Genomic DNA, 24249 nt, shown 5'->3' on the forward strand with positions numbered 1-24249 from the left:
TCTGACAGGCTGTGCTTCAGACACTATTTCATACTTGTTCTGTTGTCTGACAACAAAAACAGAAAAATATTTAAATGAGAACAGTTTTACTGGGAATTCAGCTGTATTAAGACATATTATCTGTGAGCCCTGAGAGCAGAGATAAAGGAAACAGATGTAAACAGTGATTGAGTTTAGGTTGCACTGATGCACAGCTGTCATGAAAACACATTAACCCACCCAGTCCTTTTTTATTGGATTTTAATCGGTCTTAATGTTTCCATCATCTCAGAAAGCCCGATCAGCATTACAGTTACCACAGAGCTCTGACCTGTGGGCATACGATCAAAGCTAATGGTAACGTTAGCAACATTACCTGCTAACACTAATGATTTTTCTGTTGTTTTGGGGACATTGCCAATAATAATAGAATTAATAATAACAGGAATTCACTTGGTCTTTTGTGCCTCAGAGGTTTTTCACTGTCACACAGGAGTCAGCAATACAAGCCAATAATAGTTTAATTGGAAATATAAGCCCAGTGTATCTTCTGTTGGTCATGCACTGATACTGCTGACATAGCCTCATACACATGATGCAAATCACAACAGCTGCTGTTTCTAATGCAACTGTATCACACAAAGACATGGCCCGTTGAACCAATGATCTCAAATGTGGACTCATCGGGGCTAAGCACAGATTTCCACTGATCTAATGTACATTCCTTGTGTTTCTTGGCCCAAACAAACTCTCTGGTAGTTGCTTTTCCTTAGTAGTGGTTTCTTAGCAGCTATTTGACCATAAAGGCCTGATTGGTGCAGTCTCCTCTGAACAGTTGATGTAGAGATGTGTCTGCTACGAGAACTCTGTGTGGCATTTATCTGGGCTCTACTCTGAGGTGCTGTTAACTTGCCATTTCTGAGACTGGTGACTCGGATGAACTTATCCTCAGCAGCAGAAGTGACTCTTGTCTTCCTTTCCTGGTGCGGTCTTCATGTGAGCCAGTTTCGTCGTAGCACTTGATGGTTTTTGTGACTGCACTTGGGGATACAGTCAAAGTTTTTGCAGTTTTCTAGACTGACTGACCTTCCTTCTTAAAGTAATGATGGACTGTTGCTTGTCTTTCGTCAGCTGATTGGTTCTTGCCATAATATGGATTCTAACAGGTGTCAAATAGGGCTGTCAACTGTGTACCAACTTCTGCACAACACAACTGATGGTTCCAACCCCATTAAGAAGGCAAGAAATTCCACAAATCAACCTTGACAAGGCACACCTGTGAAGTGAAAACCATTTCAGGTGACTACCTCATGAAGCTCATCTAGAGAATGCCAAGAGTGTGCAAAGCAGTAATCAAAGCAAAGGGCGCCTAATTTGAAGAATCTAAAACATAAAACATGTTTTGACTGACAAGGTGTGTCCAAACCTATGACTGGTAATATATGTGCAAATTCTGCATCAGACTAAAACCTTCACCACCTCTCTATCCTTCTAATGTTGACTTTGTAGCTCCTTGATAGTGGAGAAGCTTCCATTAAAAATACATTCCCCTAAAAATGTAAGGCAGTTTAGTTGTACAGTGCCTTGTGAAAGTATTCTGAATGCTTTCACAAGGCACTGTATAACCCATGAGTCCGTTATAGAGGAGGCTATGGCTAACTAGTACAGTTACAGCACTACAAAAAAGGTTAGTTACCGAACAGAATGTGATGGTACAAGTGAGTCTAATAACTATGTAAATAACTGCGTGAACCTTTAGTTCTGTTTGCGAGGTGTAGTTGACTAGCTTTAGCATATTCACTGCTGGATAATATGTTGGTGGTTAGATCTACAGCAACTGGTTCAGCTCTTTGGTGTGATGGTCATCATGAGTTTTGAAATTTTCTGCAAATACTGGTTATAATATGAAAATTTCTGAATTTGACAGCTTGTGTTTAATGCGTTATATTGTATAAATAAAACATTTTGAGACTTCCTCCGCTTCTTTAGGCTCGTCTCTCCCCAGTTGAACTTGTGTACACATCTACATCATTCTGCTGCTGTTTTGGGATAGAGCTGCCTTTGATAAAGATCATAAAAGTGCTGAATTTAATTACTTTGATTTCTTGATGAAAATCTGACTTTCATCACCAAAAAATACCTGCTATCAATTTATTATCCCTACTGACCATTTATCTTGGTGACATCTTTATGGCAGCTCATATAGCAACTGTCGTCTAATTTCACTGCAAAGTCTAGTTTAATTTAGATGGATAATAAACCCCAAAGAGCAGATTCATGCATGCCTACCACACCGAGGGTAATGTACCATTCCATCAGTAAGTAGACATTTTCCACATGTCAAGGACAGTCCGGTCATTGTCACAAATAATGCAAAAATAAAGTTCTACATTTAGATAAGCTGTGTTTCTTTGACTGGCTCAGTTTGTAGCACCGTCGCATCAGAGATAGAAGATCTCTGGTTTGCGTCCCGGCTTGGGATCCAGCTGATCTATATGCTTCAACAGGCAGAACAGTACCTTGCTTCTGTCAAAACGACACAAGTACAAGCAGTGCCAGGAATTGCTTAATTTGTATGGTTAAAAAGGGATTAGAGGAGCAAAACAAGGACCTCGAGACACTTGGACATATTGGTCTTTTTAGTCCTCCGTGTGCAGCCAACCATGCCGATTCTCATTAAACGAGAACCTGTTAGTTCTCTCAGCATCCAAAGTTGTTAAGAATTTTCACCCTTTTCCTCATTAATTAACTCAGCAACGTAATTTAGATTGAAGGCTGAATTTTAAGATCCAACCCACGCAGATTAAATGAAATCCCTCCTCAAACCTTGTAGTGTCCCACTGTGCTGCTGTGTGAATTTCACTATGCTGTTAGTTGCTAAACAAATGAGACACATCTTTTGAATTAGAGCCTCCTGGCAACATATATTCTCAAAGTAATACCTGAAATAAATCTAACTATAGCTTAGGTGGAAATTTACGGTGTAAAAAGAAACCTCTAATCTGTAACAGACTTTTGCTGCATGTCCTCCAGGTCTCTGTTAGAATGTCAGGAAAAAAAAAACAGCAATGAACAAAGTAAATAAATACTTTGTGCAGGTGTGTCAAAGCAGTCAGTTTAACAACAGTGAAGCTGAGGCAACCTCAGCCTCACTGTTTTAGTATCACTACGTTTTAGTATCATACTTAAAGTCCTGCACTGTCTCAGCACATTTATCTGCAGCCGCCCCTCCAGCCTTTTTGTGGACGGGCAGTGAAAGTAATGATTATTTTGATGGGACTTTGTTATTTCCTCTGGATGAGTTCTGAAGTAGAAGGGAAGCAGTCAATTAAATTATCACCTACCTCTGACTCTTAAGCGGTCAATAGATAAATTCATAGTAAGTGCCTGATTTTTAAAATCAGGTGTAAGGTATTGATGATCAATCAGACATGAAAAAAATCTCCCCATGTCATGATGAAGCATACAGTTAGTTTTCAAATGCAATTACAGGACAACACATATACAGCCTGAGTCATGGTTTAGTATGTTTTTTGTAAAGCAAAGAAAACAGTAACAAACAAGCATTTTTTCCCTTTCTATATTATCAGAAATGACAAATATTTGAAAGGCATTAACCAATAGCTGCATATTGTCAACAAGGAAAGACTATCTACTCTCAAGTAGAAAAATAAATTAAATAAAAAAATATCCATTAAATATTTAATAATGTTCATTTCAAATGTTCATCTCAAATTCATCTGAGGTCTTTGTCCTGAAGAGCTAAGATGATGTGCAGAACCTTCAGATGACCTGACCAAGAGATTTCAAAACCAGAAAAAAATGCTCAGACTTCACTGTAAAATGTCAGTTTTCTGTTTAGTGTACTTTTACTAAATATAGTGTATATGTTTCTTCCTTTCATGTTGCTTTTACTGATATCTGTACATCATCTAGATGAGTATGGAGAAGCCTCTGACTGCAGATGCAGGAAGGTAGACACTAACATCTGAATGTGTAACATGAGTCAGGTTTTCTTTACATACAGACAGGACTTGCTTGTTGCAGATCAGGCAGCTGCCCTCCTCTTTAGCAGTAGAAGAAGGTCGGAAAGCTGGAAATTGTGGTAGGTGAAGGTAGGTGGAAGCTACATTTGCGCTCTTAGGGTAACAGAAAAGCTTGTTGTAACTCCACTCGCTTTTTTTGTATGCAAACAAGTTGGAATACAATGAAAATATTCTACATTGTATTTGTACAGTCTAACTGAAAGCAAAGAGAGAAACCCACCATAATAACTCCTGTGTTCTAATGCTACACTGTGTTAGCTGATGGTGTTGGAAGGCTAATTGATGATTAGAAAACCCTTGTGCAATTATGTTAGCACATGAATAAAGTGTGAGTGTTCATGGAAAACATGAAACTGTAAGGGTGACCCCACACTTTTGAACAGTAGTGTATATGTTTTATATATATGTGTGTGTGTGTGTGTGTGTGTGTGTGTGTGTGTGTGTGTGTGTGTGTGTGTGTGTGTGTGTGTGTGTGTGTGTGTGTGTGTGTATCAAATCCACACTGTCACTTGTATGAAAATATCGAGTTATGGAGCACCATCAATATTATCAGTTATGTGCTTCGTTGTTTGGTAAAAATGTTCATAGTCTTGGTGTCTTTATGCTGACTGAATATATGACATAATACTTAATGTTGTAAGATCAAAGGCCTATGTTGGGCAGCAGCGTGAGAGTGAGTCTTATGTGGTGTATCATCGCTGCAGTTTGGAGCTGTACTGAACTACTGTTACATTAATGGACTACAGGGTGCTGATTATCTCAGATAATTAAATGACCTAGAACCACTTTGTTCCTTTTGTTAAGCCCTGCTTCCTAGCATGGTAGATTCAGAGGAATCTGTTGAGAGCGGCGCTGTAGAGACAAAGTGATTCGACGTGAATCAAATTCACGTGCTCAGAGAGCAGCCGAGCTGAGACTGATTAGGCCTCGATGAAGACTCACCTCACATCTCTACACGTTGATTACACTTCTACACAGTGACTTGAAAGTGAATTAACAGTCTGCTACAAGCTTTTAGTATAGTGGTGACCAGTTCTATACAAAACAAAACCAACAACCGCAAAAAGAGAGAAATAAGTAATAAATGGAAATAGTCCTTAAAATGGCGTGACAAAGTTTTGATGGATAGTTTCTCCAAAACTTTGTCAACTCATCTGAAAGGAAAAATAAGAAACTTTCTAGCCTTAATTGTATGAAAAGGAGCCACATTTAACACAACTATCTCAAAAGACAGTTTTTATTATTCTGCTTTTAATGATCTGTGTAATGGGTAGTATATCATCTCTTTTCATTGCAGTTTCCATTGCTAGACATGTTTGCCTTCAGGCAGCAGAAAACCTGCCACTTCTGACAAGTCTAAAAGCAATCCTAGTATCCAAGTAAATTCACTGTCTGGAATAACTATATAGCACAGAAATATGTACATGAGTGATTGTTTGAAGGTGTTAAATGAAACAGACTGGATTGAAATACACACTTTTGCTCTACAGATTCTTTTGGTAAACTGTTGGATGATGTTAATCCCAGCGTATCATGTGATTCACTGTTTTCTTCTTCTTCTACCAGCTAAAAAGGTTATGCTAACACACGCTCCATGCATAATAATTATTTAAAATAGCATGCTGATTAAATTATTTTTCCCACAATTACAAAAGACATCAGTGAAAAAAAAAAAATTCAAAAAAAGGAGATTTCAATTTATTTGAGATTCAGTTCGGTCATTGTTGGGGTGGGACAAGAGAAAAATGGCATTTTAGGGGGAACTCCAGACTAATTTAATATTTTAAAAAATATTTTCAAGCATTCTTTTCTCCTAGTTTTTTTTTTTAGTCACATGACATTTACACAACAACTGCATGTTTTAGTATTTTGTACACGAATTATTTGAAATTTGGAGGGGGGAGGGGGGGGGGCATAAAATGTCCTCCAATTCTGGAATTACCCACAACAATTAAAGAAACACAACATCCGAACAACTATAACATTATTTTATAGTGATGTAATATGAGCTAGTAGCACAATAAATCAGTCAAAGTCATCTCCACGTGTAAAGAGTAGTAAACATACATGTGCGTAATGAGCAGCAGACTCCTTCATTGTTACTTCATGTGGAAGTGTTTTTGCCCATTAAATTTCAAAGTTACCTCCCCTAATATGATGAGTCGACACTGCTGTGAGCACATCTAGTCTGTTCTGGGTTTAATTTTGTGGACGGCCACTCAGAGATCATCGTGATCAGTGTTTAAACTGAGCTGCTGCAGCTGATGCTGTTGCTAATCTGCTGTAATCACCTCAGGGGTCACGTTCATTTGCATGGTTTTATTTTAGATGTACCCGCTATTTTTAGATTTTGTAACAATTATGGGTTAAATCTGCAATTTCTAATTGTTTTGGAACTTTTTCGATTCTTCCAACCCCCATTGTTTGAAACACTGTATTACAGAGGTGAGGGGAGAGAACGGGAATGGGCAGACTTGGACATCCATTCGCTTGTTTTAATGTGTGTTGTGCAGCTCCTGTTTAAACAGAGACATCAGTCTGTGCAGCCCAACTCTTGAGTTTGTTGCAGAATTTCTTTTTTTTTCCTTTTTTAAACTTTTAATTAAACCATTGACTAAGGTTTTCATGGAACACAAACAGGTGATTTGAATAATTTCGGTTGATTAAATCTATTCTCGGGACTTTGTCTTTGTGTGTGTGTGTGTGTGTGTGTGTGTGTGTGTGTGTGTGTGTGTGTGTGTGTGTGTGTGTGTGTGTGTGTGTGTGTGTGTCATTGTTGCACCTGCACCAAATTACTCCATTATCATTCTCATTAGTATCTCTTGTGCACATAGCATAATTTGCACAAGATGATTATCTCGTGAGCACAAGATAAAACAACATCACCTTCTGGGACTGTGGGAGTGCTGTAGATTAATCTGTCATTTGAGGATTGTGTAGAAGATGTGTTGATTCAAACCCTTTTTGTTCTCGGCTTAGTTATTTACTATTCCTTTTAGTTTCCTGACAGGTGTTCTAAATGGAAAGTAATAGACTTCTGATCATGAAGTCTTTGCAGTCTTTCCTGTATTTCTGTGTTTGCTTAAGATTTCCCAGCTCCAACTGATCAATTCTGAAAGCTACGAAAGACTGACGAACTTCTCAAACGGCAGTCAGACTGCATCCTGTCAGCTTTTCACCAGCACTAAAGCAGCAGAGTAGAACTACCATGTGAAGAGGGAGCAATGAAAGCCGCTGACCTGTCGTTTTAAAGAGTAAGAGGTGAAAATGTCAGCTGTTAAAATGTCATTTTGAGCTGTCAGCTGAAGAATAAAAATTGTTTCAGTTGATGTTTAGGGGCTGAATGCAGTTGAAACGTCAATCAAAGCGTAAGCACTGAAAGCAGCTGAGTTCTCAGTTGACAACAAAGAGATAAAAGCACTTAAATGGTCAGTTTAAATGCAAGAGAGACAGCTGAAATACCTGCCTTGTAAACAGTGTCAGAAAGCTGAAGAGAGAGAACTATACATGATGCAATTAGGGCAAATAACAAAAAACTGAAGTCTGATTACTAAACACTGTGGCTGAGGTTTGAAAACGCTGAATCAAAGTGATCAAGCACGAAGGGTGATGACCCTCCAGGTAAATGTATGAATGAGTATGACGAGACTAAAGAGCAGTTAGTGAGCATCACTGACAGCCAGCACATCAGTAAATAGCCTGCGTGATTGTTTGAGAGATGAGAAAAGCCATGAAATCTGTATTCTCAGCCAGTGACACTTCCCACTTTTATTGCAGCTCATTTTCCACTGACTGCCCGTATTATTGGCTCTTGCTTTTTTCCAGTTACTGCTGAAGATAAAAACCAACAGATTATATAGCCATTTACGACCGCAGGATTTTTTTATTCTGAGTTATTTCACATCCAGTGATGTGAGAAAGAAGCATGTGAAAACTGTTGAATTTTTCACCAAAGTTGGACAAAGAAACATTTGAGCTTATTTTAATAAAGTTTCATAATTTAAATTAGAAGAAATACTTTCATCACACATGGAGATCTGTTGGCTTAGAATTGGACTATGTGACAAAGATTAGAACCTCCTTAATGAACGTCAGGTGGAGCTTGTCCTAAATTAAACCTCCCACATCTGGGTGTGTTGTTCTCTTTGCTATTGAGATGGATGATGCCATCATGCCATGATGTAAAGAGTTCGCCGGGACCTTCAGTAAAAGGATGGCTTTGCTAGGCTCATAATTATTTTTGAAGATCTCCAAAGTATGTGAACTACATGTTTCCACTTTGAGGAAAATCATCTACAAGTGAAGCAGATTTCAAATAATTTCTACTTTATCCAAGGCACAAAAACAAGTTTCCATGAAGCCCAAGATTTCATCACAGGATATGAAGGCAACTCTGCAGCTGTTTGTGCCAAAATGTCAGGAAAAAGCCTTGAGTGTCCAAAACGAACATTAGCGCAAAACAGTGCATGCAGTTTGCTCTTTGTTGTAAACATACAACAACCAGCAGGCCTTTTGGAATAAAGTGCTCTGGACAAATGAATCAAAGATGAACTCAGTAACAGCTGACATGTTTGAACCGAAGACAGATTTTCCGAGTATTTGAAGAAGAACCTCTGACCAAATATGCAACACTGTGGTGGAAATGTTTGCTTTTGGATTACTTCACGGCCTCAGAGACTGGGTAGTTTGCACTCATTGATTCAATTTCAAATTCTGCTTCATATTAGATATTCATTTATGAGTGCTTGAACATAACTTAAGACCATCCATCTAAAAGTTGAAATTGAACCAGAAATGAAAGTTTCAGCAAGATGTTGATCCTAAACACACTGAGACAATTCACCAAGGAGTGGCTCGAAGAGAAGAAAGAGGGTCCTAGCATGACTTCGCCTAAGGCCAGATTTGAATCCCATTGATGTGGAATGGGCAGCACAAGCAAGAAAATCACACATTTTAAAACTGAAAGACTTTTGCCTTGAAGAATTTTTAAACATTTCAGCAAGTCAGGGCCAAAGACTGACTGGACAATCATGCTAAAGAACAAGTTGTTTCTGCTGAAGGAGGCCAAACTTACATTGTCCACAGAAGAATATTACATTCGCTCGTGTAGTGAGCATACAGCAAAGAGCCGACCTTTTGAAATAATCTGCCTCTGACAGACGGATCAAAGATAAAGTTGTTTGGCCATAGTAACAGTCTACATGTTTGGTCTTCTCCAAGAGAAGAAAGGTTCAGCTATGAATCCCAACAGTTGAGGTTGAACCTAAAGTGCCCTTTTCAACAGAATAATGATCCGAAGCACGCAGCAAATTTACCAGTGACTGAAAAAAAGATGAAATAAAGAGTTATGGGATGGTCTAGATAAAGTCAAAATTTGATTCCATTTTAAGTGAATGGGACAAGATATGCAAGAATACCTCAAACATCTTTCAAAGGAACAGATTTTGCTTGTAGATAAAGCTGGTCTTGGACACTGGTTGAAGTTCTGCTGTAGTGGATAATGCCAGCTTCTGAAGCTTCTGAAGAACTTAGTTTTTCCTCAGAACAGTATTACATCTGTTGATATTTTTGTTGAATACATGATTAAAAAACTAATATGATTTGTAGTACTGTTCAAGTATACCATCTTGATCTATAGGTGATGGTTCAAGTGTTGGTTATCTAAAAGAAGACAATAATTTTTACATTCTTTTTATGTGAGTATAATTGACTGTATTTGTTTCACATGCTTCTTTTCGGGGAGTTATTTTTATTAACTGCCATTTTAAGGTTTGAGTAGGAAATAAAAAAAGAGATCTTCAAAAGTGTCTGCCACATATCCGACAGTCTGAAAAAAACGGAGATACAAACAGAGTGTGAGTCAGGTTTTAATCTCCAAGCTCTGTGAGTAGACAGAGAGTTTTCCCTCCAGAGCTCTGCAACATTTCACACTGTTTCCACTGGATTACTCAGCACCTTCTGGGACCTCGGCTGATATTTGCAGTATATAAGACATGGCAGGATGCACAATTTAAATGAACATGCAGTTCTGCGGGTGTTACTTCGCCTGCATCTGTTGCACTTGGGTGGAGAGAGGGGGGTGAAGTATTACAGGGGTTGCTGGAAGTTCATGTACTCACGTCTGCCTTTCTTTGAAATGAAATGTCAGCCAAATGCTAAAGCACCCCTCCAGTAATCTCACAATGTCGACATGTTCCAAGAAGCGTTTCATGTATATAGTGCAAAATATGAGAGGAAATGATCCTGCCAAATGGACTGCTCATAGCTGAGGTTGTCCTCTCAGACTTCATTGTGGTGTGGATTACAACTAGTGGAGAAGATCAACTTTTGTCAGATGCTTTTCAGACAAGCTTTAAAAATTGAATGCAGCCACTTGTAATGACTCCTAAAGTGTAGCATTTGGGAGATGGATTTTTCTTTCACCAAATTACACAGAACCCTCACGCTCCTTTCTGCACAGACTTAAAGTGAACTGACAGAGCTTTGTTAATATCAAGGTGGGAAAGTTTCAATAATAACATTTCGTTTTACAGAAACTCTGCAGGATTGGATTGAGTTCTCGATCTTGATCTTGATTCTTGATGATGGCTCTTGAATCTTGAATCTTTATGGGTGCACAATAAATGATCTCATCACAGAGTTCACAAATGACTGAAATGGAACAAATCACAAACTAAATGACAATTAATGAACATTTATGTAGTTGATGAATAACCCTAAATAGAAGGTAATGTAAAATATAAATGTCTTCAGAATGGCAATGCAATTGTCAGGAGTCTGCTGTGCTGTGTACAGTGCTTACATACTCTATGTGCATTGTGGCCTGGCCATATATGGAGGTTAAATAATGAAAGTCATTTTGTTTTAGGTCTGACATTGTGAAGGAAATACCATTTTAGTAGATTTCCACCCTGTGACAAGTGGAAATGGACTGAAATGGTAGAGTTTCCACCCTGGAGACAACTGTACCAGGACCAGGCAATGTCACAACCAATACCACGTTTCAACATTTGCTAAGTTTGGCACATTCACCACCATCTGCTACTACGAAGAATTCTTAGAGCAGGCTCAGTGACATCAGTGTTAATTGTCTCCTTCCTGCAAAGGTTGTGGAAGTAAAAATGTCAACTCTTGCTGGAGTTTTCCAAATCTGCCTAAGATCTGGTGATTAGGATAACAATTATATTTCAGTATTCTCTCAAGTGTCTCCGATCCATAGAGCCCAAGGTTCCTTCGCAGTTTTGCAGATGTTTAATTTTTTTCAACTGGAAATAAATAAAAAAAAGAAGCACTGGGCTTAAAGAGTTAATTCAGTTTGGTGTAATTTAATGCTGAGTTCACTTCACATCATTTAAACCTTGGGACCGAGCTATGGAGAATTTCTGGCGTACTGGTATTTCTGCAGTGTTTTAGATTATTCTGCATTAGCTGGAGCTCTGCTGTGAAGGATCTCCTCAAACCACGCGTGAAGAGTCGCAGTAGGAGCTGTAATGAATGATGTTAATGGTGGGCAATTTTCATCAGTTGTACCAGTGGTGTAGTTCAGTGAGGCAGCACAATAACAGGACGCTGAAACTGGCTCGCCAAAAGTGAAACGAAGTGTGCTTAATGCTTTTAATTACACTCGTGCTCTCCTACTGTGACAAGTCAAAATGTGCTTTTAAGTTTCTAAATGCAGATGTCAGTCAGTTATGATGTGTGTAACATTACATGGTCCTGAGAGTGAGTTTAATCAGACTATGAGTGAAAAACATCTGTGTAAATTACCCAAAAAGGCATGTCTGGATGAATATTGAAATGATTTGGACCTGTATCTGCAGCTGTGGTTGACACAAATTCAGGTGCTCCTCATTAATCCTTAATTAAACCTTATTGACATTCACAGGAAGTATTTTTTGCACATTTTCAATCAAATATCTGACAAGTATTTAAATGATATGAATAAAACAAAAATGTTTTGTGTTTGTGCCTGATTATTTATTTTAACAATAGTAAATCATAGCAGTATGTGTCTGATTTTAAATGCATATATATTGTTACATTTGCAGTAGATGTGTGTTGTGAGGTCACATGAATGTGCTGTTGACTTTACACCAGGCTGTGTGCCACAACATGTCTATTTATAGGTAAAAAATTAGCCAAGCAACAAACTGGGTGTCAGTGTGACAAAGCTTGGGTTATTGCTAGTGTAACTAATGATGATCCCGTTTGATTTGGGTGTTCCTGGAGAGAGGACAATCAGGAGAAATCACAAACAACAGGGCAGAGAAGACACAAGGTCAATATCATGCAATGGTGGCGTATAAATGTACGGGGAATGAAAGAGAGAAGAGTTGAGGACAGATGCTCAGTGCACCATGGGAAGTCTCCCAGCAGCCTGTGCAGATAGCAGCATAACTAAGGTGTTCAGGGTCACCTGAGCTAGCTATAACTAAAAGTTTATTTCACTTATATAACTGCTTAATTCAATCATCATCTGTCTTTTAAAAAAAGTGTAACTGAGACATTGTCAGTGTAATTTGTCTCAGCTGTCTTTTCACTTCTTATTAGTGTCCTAATGTCTTACAAAAGTAGAACAAGTAGATGTAATTCACTGTTTAATGAAAAAGAACTTGGAAATGATGGAGTTATGTCTTGTCATTTTTTCAATGTCAAAAGGAAAAGGAAACTAGGCCATAATCCTAACAGCTTGTCTTGCTGCAGGGTAAATCAGTCTTTATCAGCCCTGCCAGCGTTGCCATAGATTGACTGATGGCTTGTATTTGTTGCTGCTACCTCACAGTTCCACTGCATCATCTGCCTTGTAAGAGTCACTCGCTAATGCATGTTTCTGCTGGACCACTGGTTTTTCAGCATGGTTCACAATTCTCTGTTTTACAGTCCACTGTGCGACTCACTGGTTGTTGTCAGTGACTCCAAGTGAAAAAAAGATGTCAGAATCACAGAGTTCCACAGCTACAGAAGACAGTTTAGTGTAATGATTTAGTCGCATTAGCAGCTATAAAGACCTGATTTCATGTTTCCCTCAAAGATGGGATCCCTTAGATGAAAGAATAGATCCTATTTATCCCCAATTACATGCACCCATCTCACTGTATCCGTCCTTGTTCACTTTCCGACACACACACACACACACACACACTGTAATCCTCTCATTATTATCCTAATACATCCATTTCTGTCCTTCTTTCAGGGATACACTATCGCAAGTCCTGTGCCTCATCAGGAGCCTGTCTTATCGCTTCTTCTGGCTACCAGCAGTTCTGCACCGGCAAGCTCAACTCAGTGTGTATCACCTGCTGCAACACGCCACTGTGTAATGGACCACGGCAGAGGAAACGACCCCAGCCCTCCGCTGCCATCGCCCTGAACATGCCACAGCTCCCAGTGTTTCTCCTCCACATTGTCCTCCTGCTGTCCTCCACCCTGTGCTGACAGACCTTTGTACACTGAGATGTGTGTTAAAAATGTTCTACTGCTGACAGTAGAGACCACAGGAGCTGGAACTATATAAGCTGAGACATGAATACACTGAAATGTTTATATGTGAGCGAGCTTTATCGAGTGTTTCTTCTGGTGAGTTACTGGCGTTCTGTTGCAGCTTGCCTCTAAAGTTCAAAAGCAAAAACTGCATACACTGGAACATGTCATAATCATGCGTCATGTCTTAAAGATGATCATGTTGCGGCTTCAGGGGAAGCTGGGTAAGGATAGTGCCATGGACAGCTTCTAGCAGTTACGTTGGACAACAGGTGGTTCACCCTCATTTGTCATTATTTAGAAGTCCAGTAAGACATATTACTGGCAAGAAACTAAGAGTAGATTCTTTTAGGAGAAGATCTCCAGAGTAAATCCATGGCTTTTGCTGTCTGAGCAAAATTACCTGGAACAATCACTAATTTTGCAATGCTACAAACTTAAAAAGACAATATACGATCAATGACACCATGATATCACTCAATGATTGTGGATAGAAAACTGCAGGTTAGATAGTTGGTTTGATGTAGACAACAACTTTCCTCCATTCATTCTTTAGCAGCCTTTACAGTTTGTTCACAGATGTTGTAGATAGAACTACAACTTCATGTTGATATGGGGCTTTTTTCAACTACTTATCACAGCACCCTCTGCTGACTGAAATATGGTATGAAGTAGGGCTGTGCAATCTGGGACTCCCCAAGATGATGGACCATGTCGACTTTTTGGCATTTTTCTATCAGGTCTCTTCAATGAGACTTGATCAAAGAAGTTACAAAAGTTTCTTAGATAAACATGACTGAACATGACGCTTCTAGCAGTACAGAGTAAGTCTGAATTCAATGTGGAATCCAAACTCCTGAAGATGGGAGGATGTAGTACAATCATTTTGCAATTGGGACAGCAGCATCCTTGCTAATAACAGTAGCTCAACTTGGTTCTGGTGATTTTACTTCAACACAGCTGTATGTCCCTGTCCTGCTCCATCATCACTTTAAATATCTATTTGACTGTGACATACAGCTAAAAGCCTGTCATTCAATTATAAAATAAATCTATTTTAATTTAGACAGCACTGTCTCTATTCATTGACATTTATTTAAATGCAGCAATGTCTGCTGGCTACATAAAATGACTTCAAATTCCACGGAGTCAGAAAGCACTGTTGTAATAATTTTACCTTCAGGCAAATAATGTGGCAACAATAAATATTTTAATTTTTTATTTACTTCTGCAGCCAAAATTTTTCCAAAAGATGTTATGTTATATATAAAAACGATACAAATACGCCGGAGCCATGGTTTGCTTAGATAAGACTGTAGTCCTTGGCAAAAGGAAAGCTCACATTGTTGGCCGTTTATCTCAGAGACTGAGCTGCTAACTGTTGCGATGACTGGAGAAGTACAGAAATAACAGAAAGGTACTCAGCAGTCCTCTACAAATCAGCTTCCAAAGTGTCTTCAATGAAAAGGCCAGAGTAGGAACTGAAATAGAACAGTTCTTAGGGCACAACTGATGACATTCCACAAGTACAAACAAAGGATTCAGAGTGAGAAAGGGATAATGCATATGGGAACATATGATTATAAATAATATAGCAAGGTAAGGAATGAGCAAAACCTGCAAAAAGTTGGTAGAGATCGTTCAATTACGAGCAAAATCCTATCTGATTTTAACTTGTGCAGTGATACACCACTCCTACTGCTCCTGCCATGTTTGGAGCACTCTCTGGAAGTCCAATTCTGAACATCCATCCATCCATCATCTATACAACACTTAATCCTCATTAGGGTCACGGGGGGAGGCTGGAGGCTATCCCAGCTGACGAAGGGCAAAGGAGGGGACACCCTGGACAGGTCACCAGTCTATCACAGGGCTACAAATAGAGACAAACAATCACAGTCACTTTCACACCTACGGACAATTCAGAATGAACCTCAGCATGTTTTGGACTGTGAGAGGAAGCCGGAGTAACCAGAAAAAACAAAGAAGAGCATGCAAACTCCATGCAGAAAGATCTCGGGAAGGCCAGGACGCGAACCTGGGATCTTCTAGCTGCAAGGCCAAAATGCTAACCACCAAGCCACTGTGCAGCCCCCAGTTCTGAACAGTTGTTGGGATTTCACCGTGGACCTCAAATTTGTGCAAAGAGCAAATATCACATTCGGTGTCAAAGTGACCTGACCTTCATGTTGGAGATCAACACTGGTGACGAGTTAGGTCTACAACCTAGAGACCCAACAGGTCCTAAAGACTGAAGAAGGAACATCAGGTCAACGGCACAACTAAGAGCATGCCCTCTTTTGTTCTGCATTCAAGCTGCGGTGCACAATGAATTTGTCCCTCGGAGTCTAGTTGTCATCATTGAGTTCCACTGTGATGTTCTAAAGAGGGAGAACATCTGGGCCAAATAACCTGAATATGGTACATGTCATCACTCACTAACAGCATATGAAAAAAATACACATATTGTTTGGCAGCACCAGCAGAACTGTAGCTCCTACCTCGCCAGATTTGGCTTGCTGTATGTTTTTCCTCTTCTCCAAAATGACATTCAACTTGATTGGTCAGCATTTGGCACAGTAGAAGAGACTTCAGGGGAGTGTTCTAAATGTGGCAGGAGCACTGGGGCCAGTGTTTTACTGCACAAGGTAACTACTTTAAAGTGCCCCACATACAATATTTCATTGCTTTTTCAAAAGTGGGGTTAACATAAAAAGTGTCTCTATTGCAGGTCGCAGCACATAATATCAAGTTTCCCTTTTCTTTGGAGGTGGCCAGAAACCTAAAGGTACCCTGTGGAGTTTTCATATCAACAAATACAGAAATGGTCATATTTATTGTTTACTGATATATCTCTGAAAGACTGTTTTACGGTGGTTTCTTTTTAAAAGCTTGTAGATCATTGTGCAACCTGCTATTTCAGCTGTGGCCGCTGTCCTCATGTGCCTGCTGGAACATGAGTTGCAAACACAACAGGGAACCACTCATTAGTGCACAACCAACCACTAGTGGTCCACTTGGTATCTTTAACTTTAACTGAAGCTGTGGGGTTTCATGCTTAACTAAATGGCTGAGCTTTAGTGTAATCATTTTATGATTTGATAACAATTTCACAATTTTAGATTAAATGTCTTTTCCAGATGTCCTATTTGTTGCGTCATATTGTAAGATCTGTCTGAACTTATACTGTGTTTGCTTTGTGTAAGAAATATCTGTATATTTGTTTCTGATGCCACAGCAAAAGCGTTCATGGAAAAAGCAGTTTATGCTATGTTTATTTTGACTGTGTTGCATTAAATTGTACAGCACATTATATTTCATCCTCTGATGGAACATCTATCTTTGCTTTGCGATATGAATCTGGCTGTTCAGTCATGCCCAATGATGTCTGAGTATCTGATCCCACTCCTGAGTCACTTTGAGTCTGAAAAGTTGTGAAAGTGGGTGGAGTTTTGTCCTCTGCTACGGTGGAACGGCTCGTCTTGTTGCGACGCAGTGACTTTAGCAGCAGAGGTTGGAGGGAGCGCCCAGAGGCAGCATTGGAGTACTGCAGTGTGCGTTTGTTGATGTGTTCAATGGTGAGTTTGCACCGCAGCACCTGAACAAACACCTCCCTGAACTGCCTGGAGGACAGGTTGTAGAGGAACGGATTGATGACGGAGCTGAGGTAGAAGAAGCTGTCGGCCACTGGATGGAGGGTGACGTAGCTCCGGAAGTAGGAAGTAGTCCAGCGGGACTTGGGCAGGGCGGCCATCATCAGACGTCGAATCTGGTTGGGAAGCCAGCACACCATCAACGATCCTACGATGAGGCCTGGGGAAAAGTCACAAATACAGAAGATGAAAAGAAAAAGGGAACACTGACAGAAAAAAACATGAAGAATATGAAAGCAAAAGGACAGTTTCAAGGAACAGCTTTCTTGCTAAGAGAAGATTAATATGTCAGTTTGCTAAAAATATGATAACATACAATATAATATAGTACGGAAACAGGAGGAAATACATGATATGTGGTTTGAAATGCATATTAAATACAATTTTAAAAAGTCAAGATTGCAATATTTATCATCACCAGAACATATAGAAAGGAATAACAAAGTATAATTGGTTTTTTTTTTGCCTTGTTGACAAGCCCTTTGATCAACATTTTCACCAAGAGTAACTCTTTCCAAATCTTGGAAAAGGACAAAAAAAATTCTGTGCTGCAACTGAGAAGTCTCGACTGTCACATTTGTAGTTATGTAAGAAAAATTCAGATACTATTTGGATGAACGACAAGCTGTGCTTAGACAAAGCAGAGAGGAGATAAAACACATAAGAGAGACTGAGAGCAAAATAAAACATACTTGAGCAATAAAATAATTACAGCATAGTTCACAAACAGTATACAGCAAGCTGTTGAAAGATCTATAGAGTATTGTAAAACATTCTAGAGTTGACATGCAGAGTAGTGTGAAAAACATTAAGTTTGTAGAGGCTGTTAAAAGCAAACAGTAAAATATAGTACACTGGCATTTTCCCCAGTATTGGTAATAACTGTGGCCACATGTGTTGTTCATACTGATGCCTGCTTTACTTTTAATTTTTGCTAATTAAATAATTTTTTTATATTGTTTGTTTTTTAGATGTATGACATTATAACTTCATTATGCTGCATAAAGACATTTTACTTCTTTTTTTATCCAGCCATGGTTGTACTGTTCCCATAATGATGCAGGACTTTATCCATCCATCCTCTATGCACCGCTTTATCCTCATTAGGGTCACAGGGGGTGCTGGAGCCTATCCCAGCTAACTCAGGTGAAGGCAGGGGGCACCCTGGACAGGTCACCAGTCTGTCGCAGGGCTACATATACAGACAAACAATCACACCTACGGGCAATTTAGGGAACTCAATTAACCTCAGCATATTTTTGGACTGTGGGAGGAAGCCGGAGTACCCGGAGAAAACCCACGCATGCTCAGGGAGAACATGCAAACTCCATGCAGAAAGATCCCAGGCCCACCCCGGGATTCAAACCAGGGATCTTCTTGCTGCAAGGCGAAAGTGCTAACCACTACGCCGCTGAGCAGCCCTGCAGGACTTTATATTACAGTAAAAAAAAAAAAAAAATGAGTGAGGAAAATGTGACAAGAGCAAAAAATACCAAGAAACTGTCTACGGTTCAGAAGGTTCATCTGTGCAAACACAACAAGGATGACAATGTAAAGAACAATTTCCTAAACAGTAGCAGTGACTTGGAGCCTTGTTGACATCAAGAGGTCATCATTTAAGCATCAAAGACTTTACTTTGAAACAGAATTTGTCTCGTTGTCAAACAACTTGTCATCTCTCTAAATCATCTAATTTCATGTTAACGTGTAAAATGTTAATTAGTGAGCTTTAGAGTTGCAGGTAGTCATATTACTTTTTAACATTCAACAGAGCCTGACTAGCTGTGTCTTCCTGTTTCCAGTTTTTATGCTAAGCTAACACTCTGCCAGGTGTTATGTTTAACTCACACATATGAGAGGACTAACCTTCTTGACAAATTCTATTGAAGAGAGAAGTATTAGTGAGTTGCATTTATGCTGCAGCTTGTCTCCAAACACTCAAACAGATTCATGATAACAACACTGAGCTCTGTATACAGTCATGTGTGTGGTATTTGTGACATGATGTCAGCTCATAGTAAATATACACAACTGTTCAAAGTTTGGCGTCACCCAGACAATTTCACGGTTTCCATGAAAACTGACACTTTTATTCATGTGCTAACATAACTGTACAAGGGTTTTCTAATCATCAATCAGCCTTTCAACAGCATTAGCTAACACAATGTAGCATTAGAACACAGGAGTGATGCTTGCTGGAAATGTTCCTCTGTACCCCTATGGAGATATTCCATTAAAAATCAGCCGTTTCCAGCTAGAATAGTCACTTACCACATTAACAATGTCTAAACTGTATTTATGATTAATTTATTGTCTTCTTCATTGAAAAAATGCTTTTCTTTCAAAAATAAGGACATTTCTAAGTGACCCCAAGTTTTTGAGTGGTATGGTCTTGCCATATTATCTACACATATCCGAAACTGTAATTTGACGACCAAGGCCTGTTTGGCTCTTTGCTTGGTACCACTAAACTATGACTTGCTACAATGGACACCAGTTGACAAAAGTATGCTATCCTCGTAGACTATTTATTAAAATTAACATCTACATTCTATCACCAAAATGTCAGAGGCCCATGACAAAGGCAGCAGCATTGTTTTCCTATAGGAGAAAAAAGCCTGATTGAGTGGGACACGATTGAAATCACACTGGCTGATGTTTTATTCCTCCCAGTCTTATCCTGTTTTTCAGATGTACTGCAAATTCTCACCATAAAAAAAGTCCAAAATCAAAAAATGACCCGCAGTGTCAGCCCCCTGCACTGTTGGATGTCATTTTACCACAGATTCACCAAAATGAAAATGAGTGCATTGACCTCCAGACCACATGATAGTCTCTCTGTCTGTTAAACACTGGTGGAATGTGCTATGTAAATTTACTCAAGCATTGTGTTTGCCCTCCACATTTCAGAGGAAAACACTGTAGTTTATACTCCACAAAGTTTATCTGACAGCTTTTGAAACTGATTATTTGCTGCACAGGATTGGTGATATAAAACATGATAGGTGTTGTGAATTAGTGATTTAGTGAAAGTGAATTAATCTATTTACACCAAATTACTTGTTAAAACCACAACAGCAGTGGGAATAACGAATTGTCAAGTTTCACAGGGAAGGAGCAAACTACAAAATGGGTTGAAGGCCAAAAACAGAACTGAACTGTCAGATTCTTGTCACAGGAGTTCTGGTAAACCCGGGCATTTTAAACATTTTAAACAGCTGGATGTTTGAGGAGCCAACAGCAGCAGACACCTCAGAACACATCCAGCAAAAGAGAAGAGACCTACAGGTAGACACTCAAAACTATTCACACAGCTCCACCTTGACAACAGTAAGATGTAAGCTACACACTCATGTCTCAGTAATGTATTGTAATGCGATGTTACATTTTTCTGCACTGGTTCGTCTGCTTTGAATATGTCAGTAGATTTCTCTGACTATGCTTACATACTTACACTTAAGTCAATGCCGGACCTTCTCTTGTAATTGAGTATTTCTACAGTGTGGTATTAGTGCTTTTACTTAAGGATAGGTTTTGAAAAACACCACTGCTATTAAACCAGCTGGCTGCCTTGCCTAAGTCATGTGCTTACTCCTTAGAAGGACACATCCTCATTCTCTAATCTGCTGTTTATATGTTTCCCTGCAGTGTTTTTAATGGGACTAATGCTGCAACCAAACAGCCTTTCAACATTCACAAAATTATCTGTCTAGAGACAACGCTTCCTGCCATGGACCACAAGTATAAACACATTCATTTCTAATACCATGTGGACTGCTGAGGGAATTGTTTATCCCAATGTCATTTAAGAGAAGCAAAAAAAGAGAAAACAGAGGGAGAAAAAACAAAAGCAAAAAGCTGTTTTCATAGAGAGACAAACACATAAATCTCTTGTCATGTTTGCTTACATATAAGCATATTGTACCTACTAGTTTAAGTGATGGGCACACAAGCTAGCAATTTGTTCTAGGTGCTGCTGGAAGCCCTCGGTGCTAATGTCAAATGCAGGCAGGCTTTCATCATTCACATCTGTCTATCTTTTTTCCAAAGGTGCCAGAGACAGTGTGCCTAAATTCAACAAAAAGCATTATTAACATACACTTCTTAATTTTTTTGGTTTTCAGGGCATTGGTTAAATGCTCAGACTGCACTTGCAGTGTGGAAGGTAACTCTTGGCCAGCAATTTCAAAGGGAGGGACTTACATGCTTCAACCTGCACTAATATGCACTGACAAACATGCAGGTCGGACCAGCAACCAAAGCATAGAACATCGAAGCTTTGATTACAACATACACATAGAAAGAGTGTGATTTTAATACTACATTACATCTTTATATATTTCAGTTACCAAAATATTTTTTAAATGTTTCTGTAATGGTTAATCTAACAGTATGTGTAAGCTCTTTAATCAAAGTGATGTCTTAAATACTATAATATAATAGTTAATGCTGTTATCCATGCATTTTCAAATTTACTGTTTTACAAAAATAGAATAAAAAATATTAAAGCCCATTAAGATAGCAAATTACACTTCGTTGCTTGCATTCCTGAACAGAAAAGTTTTAGTGGGTGTATGTTGTCCTTGATTAATTTTTGATTTCTCAGAGAATTCTAATAGGCTGGCACAAATTTGAGCAGAAAAATATGAGTTCAGTTGGAAATTTCTTATTCCTGATGAAAATAGTGAAGTATAGAGAACCACTGAGAAAGACAGAGTCCGAATTCAAGCACTTTATGATGCAGGATGTTCTTTGAGACAAATAGGGCAAGACATAAAGTGTTCTCACAGCGTGCTCAAGTATGCTTTGGACTCCAGTGCAGAGACTGGTACTTACAAAAGGCGCCAAGGAAAAGCCCGAAAACCAAAGCTAACTGAAGCAGATGTCAGGCACCTCCTGATTTGAAGTACTGAAGACAGAAGGAGCTGCTGAACTTCAGGCAGAGATTAATTCTCCTCGATCTGAATCTGAGAAAGTCTCCAGAATGACCATAAGCAGACAATTGAAGGAACAAGGCTTAAAGGGAAGAATAGCTGCTAAGAACCCATTATTGAGGCCTGAAAACATCCAGAAACACCTAAAATTTGCCAGGGAGCACAAACACTGGACTCCAGATGACTGGAAGAAGGGTCATTCCAGGTGAAATGACCAGATATTCCTTGGGAGTGTTGCTGCACCATTTTCAAATTAGTCCTAAATTTGCATGCCATTAGATAGTCACAAAAGTACTTTCTATCCAAAATTGTAGGCCTGTAGCTCAAATAGTTTCTGAGTTGTGGGGGTCTGAAATTTTCAGAATTTGGGCTATTAAAGCCTCGCCAGCGTTTTTTGCATCTTTAAGTGGTTATTTCTCAGCCTCTAGACATACCAGAGAGCTGTGAGTTGGTATACAAGGCCTCTGCATGTAGCTAGTGCCCCACAAACATCCCCAGGTGTTTCCCTACACTCTGCAGGCCATAAGGGGCTTGCTAAAAATGCGAAAAATTAAGAGACACCTACTCACGAGTGGGGTTTGGGACCTTAAAAGTACTAGAAATACTGCACAGAAGTGTTCTAACACCCCTGGGTTCCATTCTACACAAACTTGTGTGATAACTTAGCAAACTGGGGCTTTCTAGGTACCTCAGTTTGGAAAATATGAGCTCCCAAAGTTGGACAAGATTTTTAATTGGCTATTTTTGGTGGCAAAAATCTCAGTGTGGGACAGGTACCAGAGACCCCAAATTTTTCTACAAGACAGTTCCATCTGTCTTCTATCACTGTACAAAAAAGCAGCAGGGTTATATTTTTAGTTACTGAGATATTCTTACTCAAAATGGCATGGGTGATGTCAAAATCGTTTTTTGCTTTTCAGTACTTTAAATTGAGATACAAGTATTAGTAGTCATTCCAGTGGTAGTATTATGTATGTTTTGTTCTTTTTGAAATGTTAGTTGTTGAAGGTGACTACCTTCAAAAAGTGTAATGGTATAACTTAGGTATACCTAAGTTATAACTTTGGTATAGGTTCTTTTACTTGTAACATAGCATTGTACAATTAAATTTAACATGTTTAATCCTACTGCACTGATACTGTAAAATTCAACATTATTGTTGTTATTTTTAAATTAATCAACGATGAACTACTACAGAGCTCCCTGAATTCAAGTTGGTACATGTAATTTGTATGTGTATGTTATAATTACATGTATGCATTGCAAATGGGTGTCATCATGTCATGATATCTACAGGTATGGCTCTAAACTAGACCTTGTGACACAAAAAGGGCATTAAATTTTTTTGCTTTTCAGTACTTTAAATTGGGATACAAGTATTAGTAGTCATTCCAATGGTAGTATTATGTATGTTTTGTTCTTTTTGAAATGTTAGTTGTTAAAGGTGACTACCTTCAAAAAGTGTAATGCCCTTTTTGACCAGATGTGGGATTTATTGAATTCAAAAATAAGTGGCACAGAAGTTTCATCCAAAGCAAACCTCTGGGAACAGCTAGAAATTATTTGTAACTCCATAACAAAAGAGACTGTGGAAAAGTCCATAACAACAATGGAAGCCAGAATGCAAGCTAATCAGGGTCAAAGGAGGTCATACAAAATATTCAGATTTTTAGTTTTCCCAGTTTATTATTTACCTGATAAATAACAATACATTTTTAGTTTGAAACAAGTTTTTGACAGATTTCTAAAATATTTGTGTTTTCTTGTTTTCATGACAGGTGGTCAAATACATTTGCTAAGCACTGTACATATATTAAAAATCTTAGCATCTTTAATGACCTCTTTATCACTGTTTTCAACACTACATTATGTATGCTCTAATTTATGTTCCAAAAGAGCATCAAATATGTGGCGGCATAGCTCAGTGGGTAGAGTGGCTGTCTTGCAACCGGAGGCTTGCGGTTCAATCCCCCGGCCCGTCGTGCTCATGTTGAGGTGTCCCTGAGCAAGACACCTAAGCCCTAATTGCTCCTGATGGGTCGTGGTTAGCATGGCAGCTCCTACCATCAGTGTGTGAATGTGATGTATCATTTAAAGTGCTTTGGATGAAAGCGCTATCTTCATTTAAATACTAACGAGGCATCAATATCAGCTATT

General features: G+C 38.9%; 2 protein-coding genes across 2 annotated transcripts in view; one reads left to right on the top strand and one right to left on the bottom strand.

Annotated features, from left to right (window-relative positions):
• LOC110948610 (ly6/PLAUR domain-containing protein 1-like) overlaps positions 1-17555 on the top strand; it is a 29862-nt gene extending 12307 nt beyond the window's left edge. Inside the window, exon 3 of the mRNA XM_022190224.2 lies at positions 13219-17555. Within this exon, the coding sequence (XP_022045916.1) occupies positions 13219-13460 (242 nt within the window). The 3' untranslated portion in view covers positions 13461-17555. The remainder of the gene's footprint in view (positions 1-13218) is intronic.
• The window catches only part of gpr39 (G protein-coupled receptor 39), a 54269-nt gene continuing 46835 nt past the window's right edge, over positions 16816-24249 (bottom strand). The window contains exon 2 of the mRNA XM_022190223.2: positions 16816-17318. Coding sequence (XP_022045915.2) covers positions 16816-17318 — 503 coding nt within the window. The remainder of the gene's footprint in view (positions 17319-24249) is intronic.

The sequence above is a fragment of the Acanthochromis polyacanthus genome, chromosome 14 (genome assembly GCF_021347895.1).
Source record: "Acanthochromis polyacanthus isolate Apoly-LR-REF ecotype Palm Island chromosome 14, KAUST_Apoly_ChrSc, whole genome shotgun sequence".
In the NCBI taxonomy this organism is placed as follows: Eukaryota; Metazoa; Chordata; class Actinopteri; family Pomacentridae; genus Acanthochromis; species Acanthochromis polyacanthus.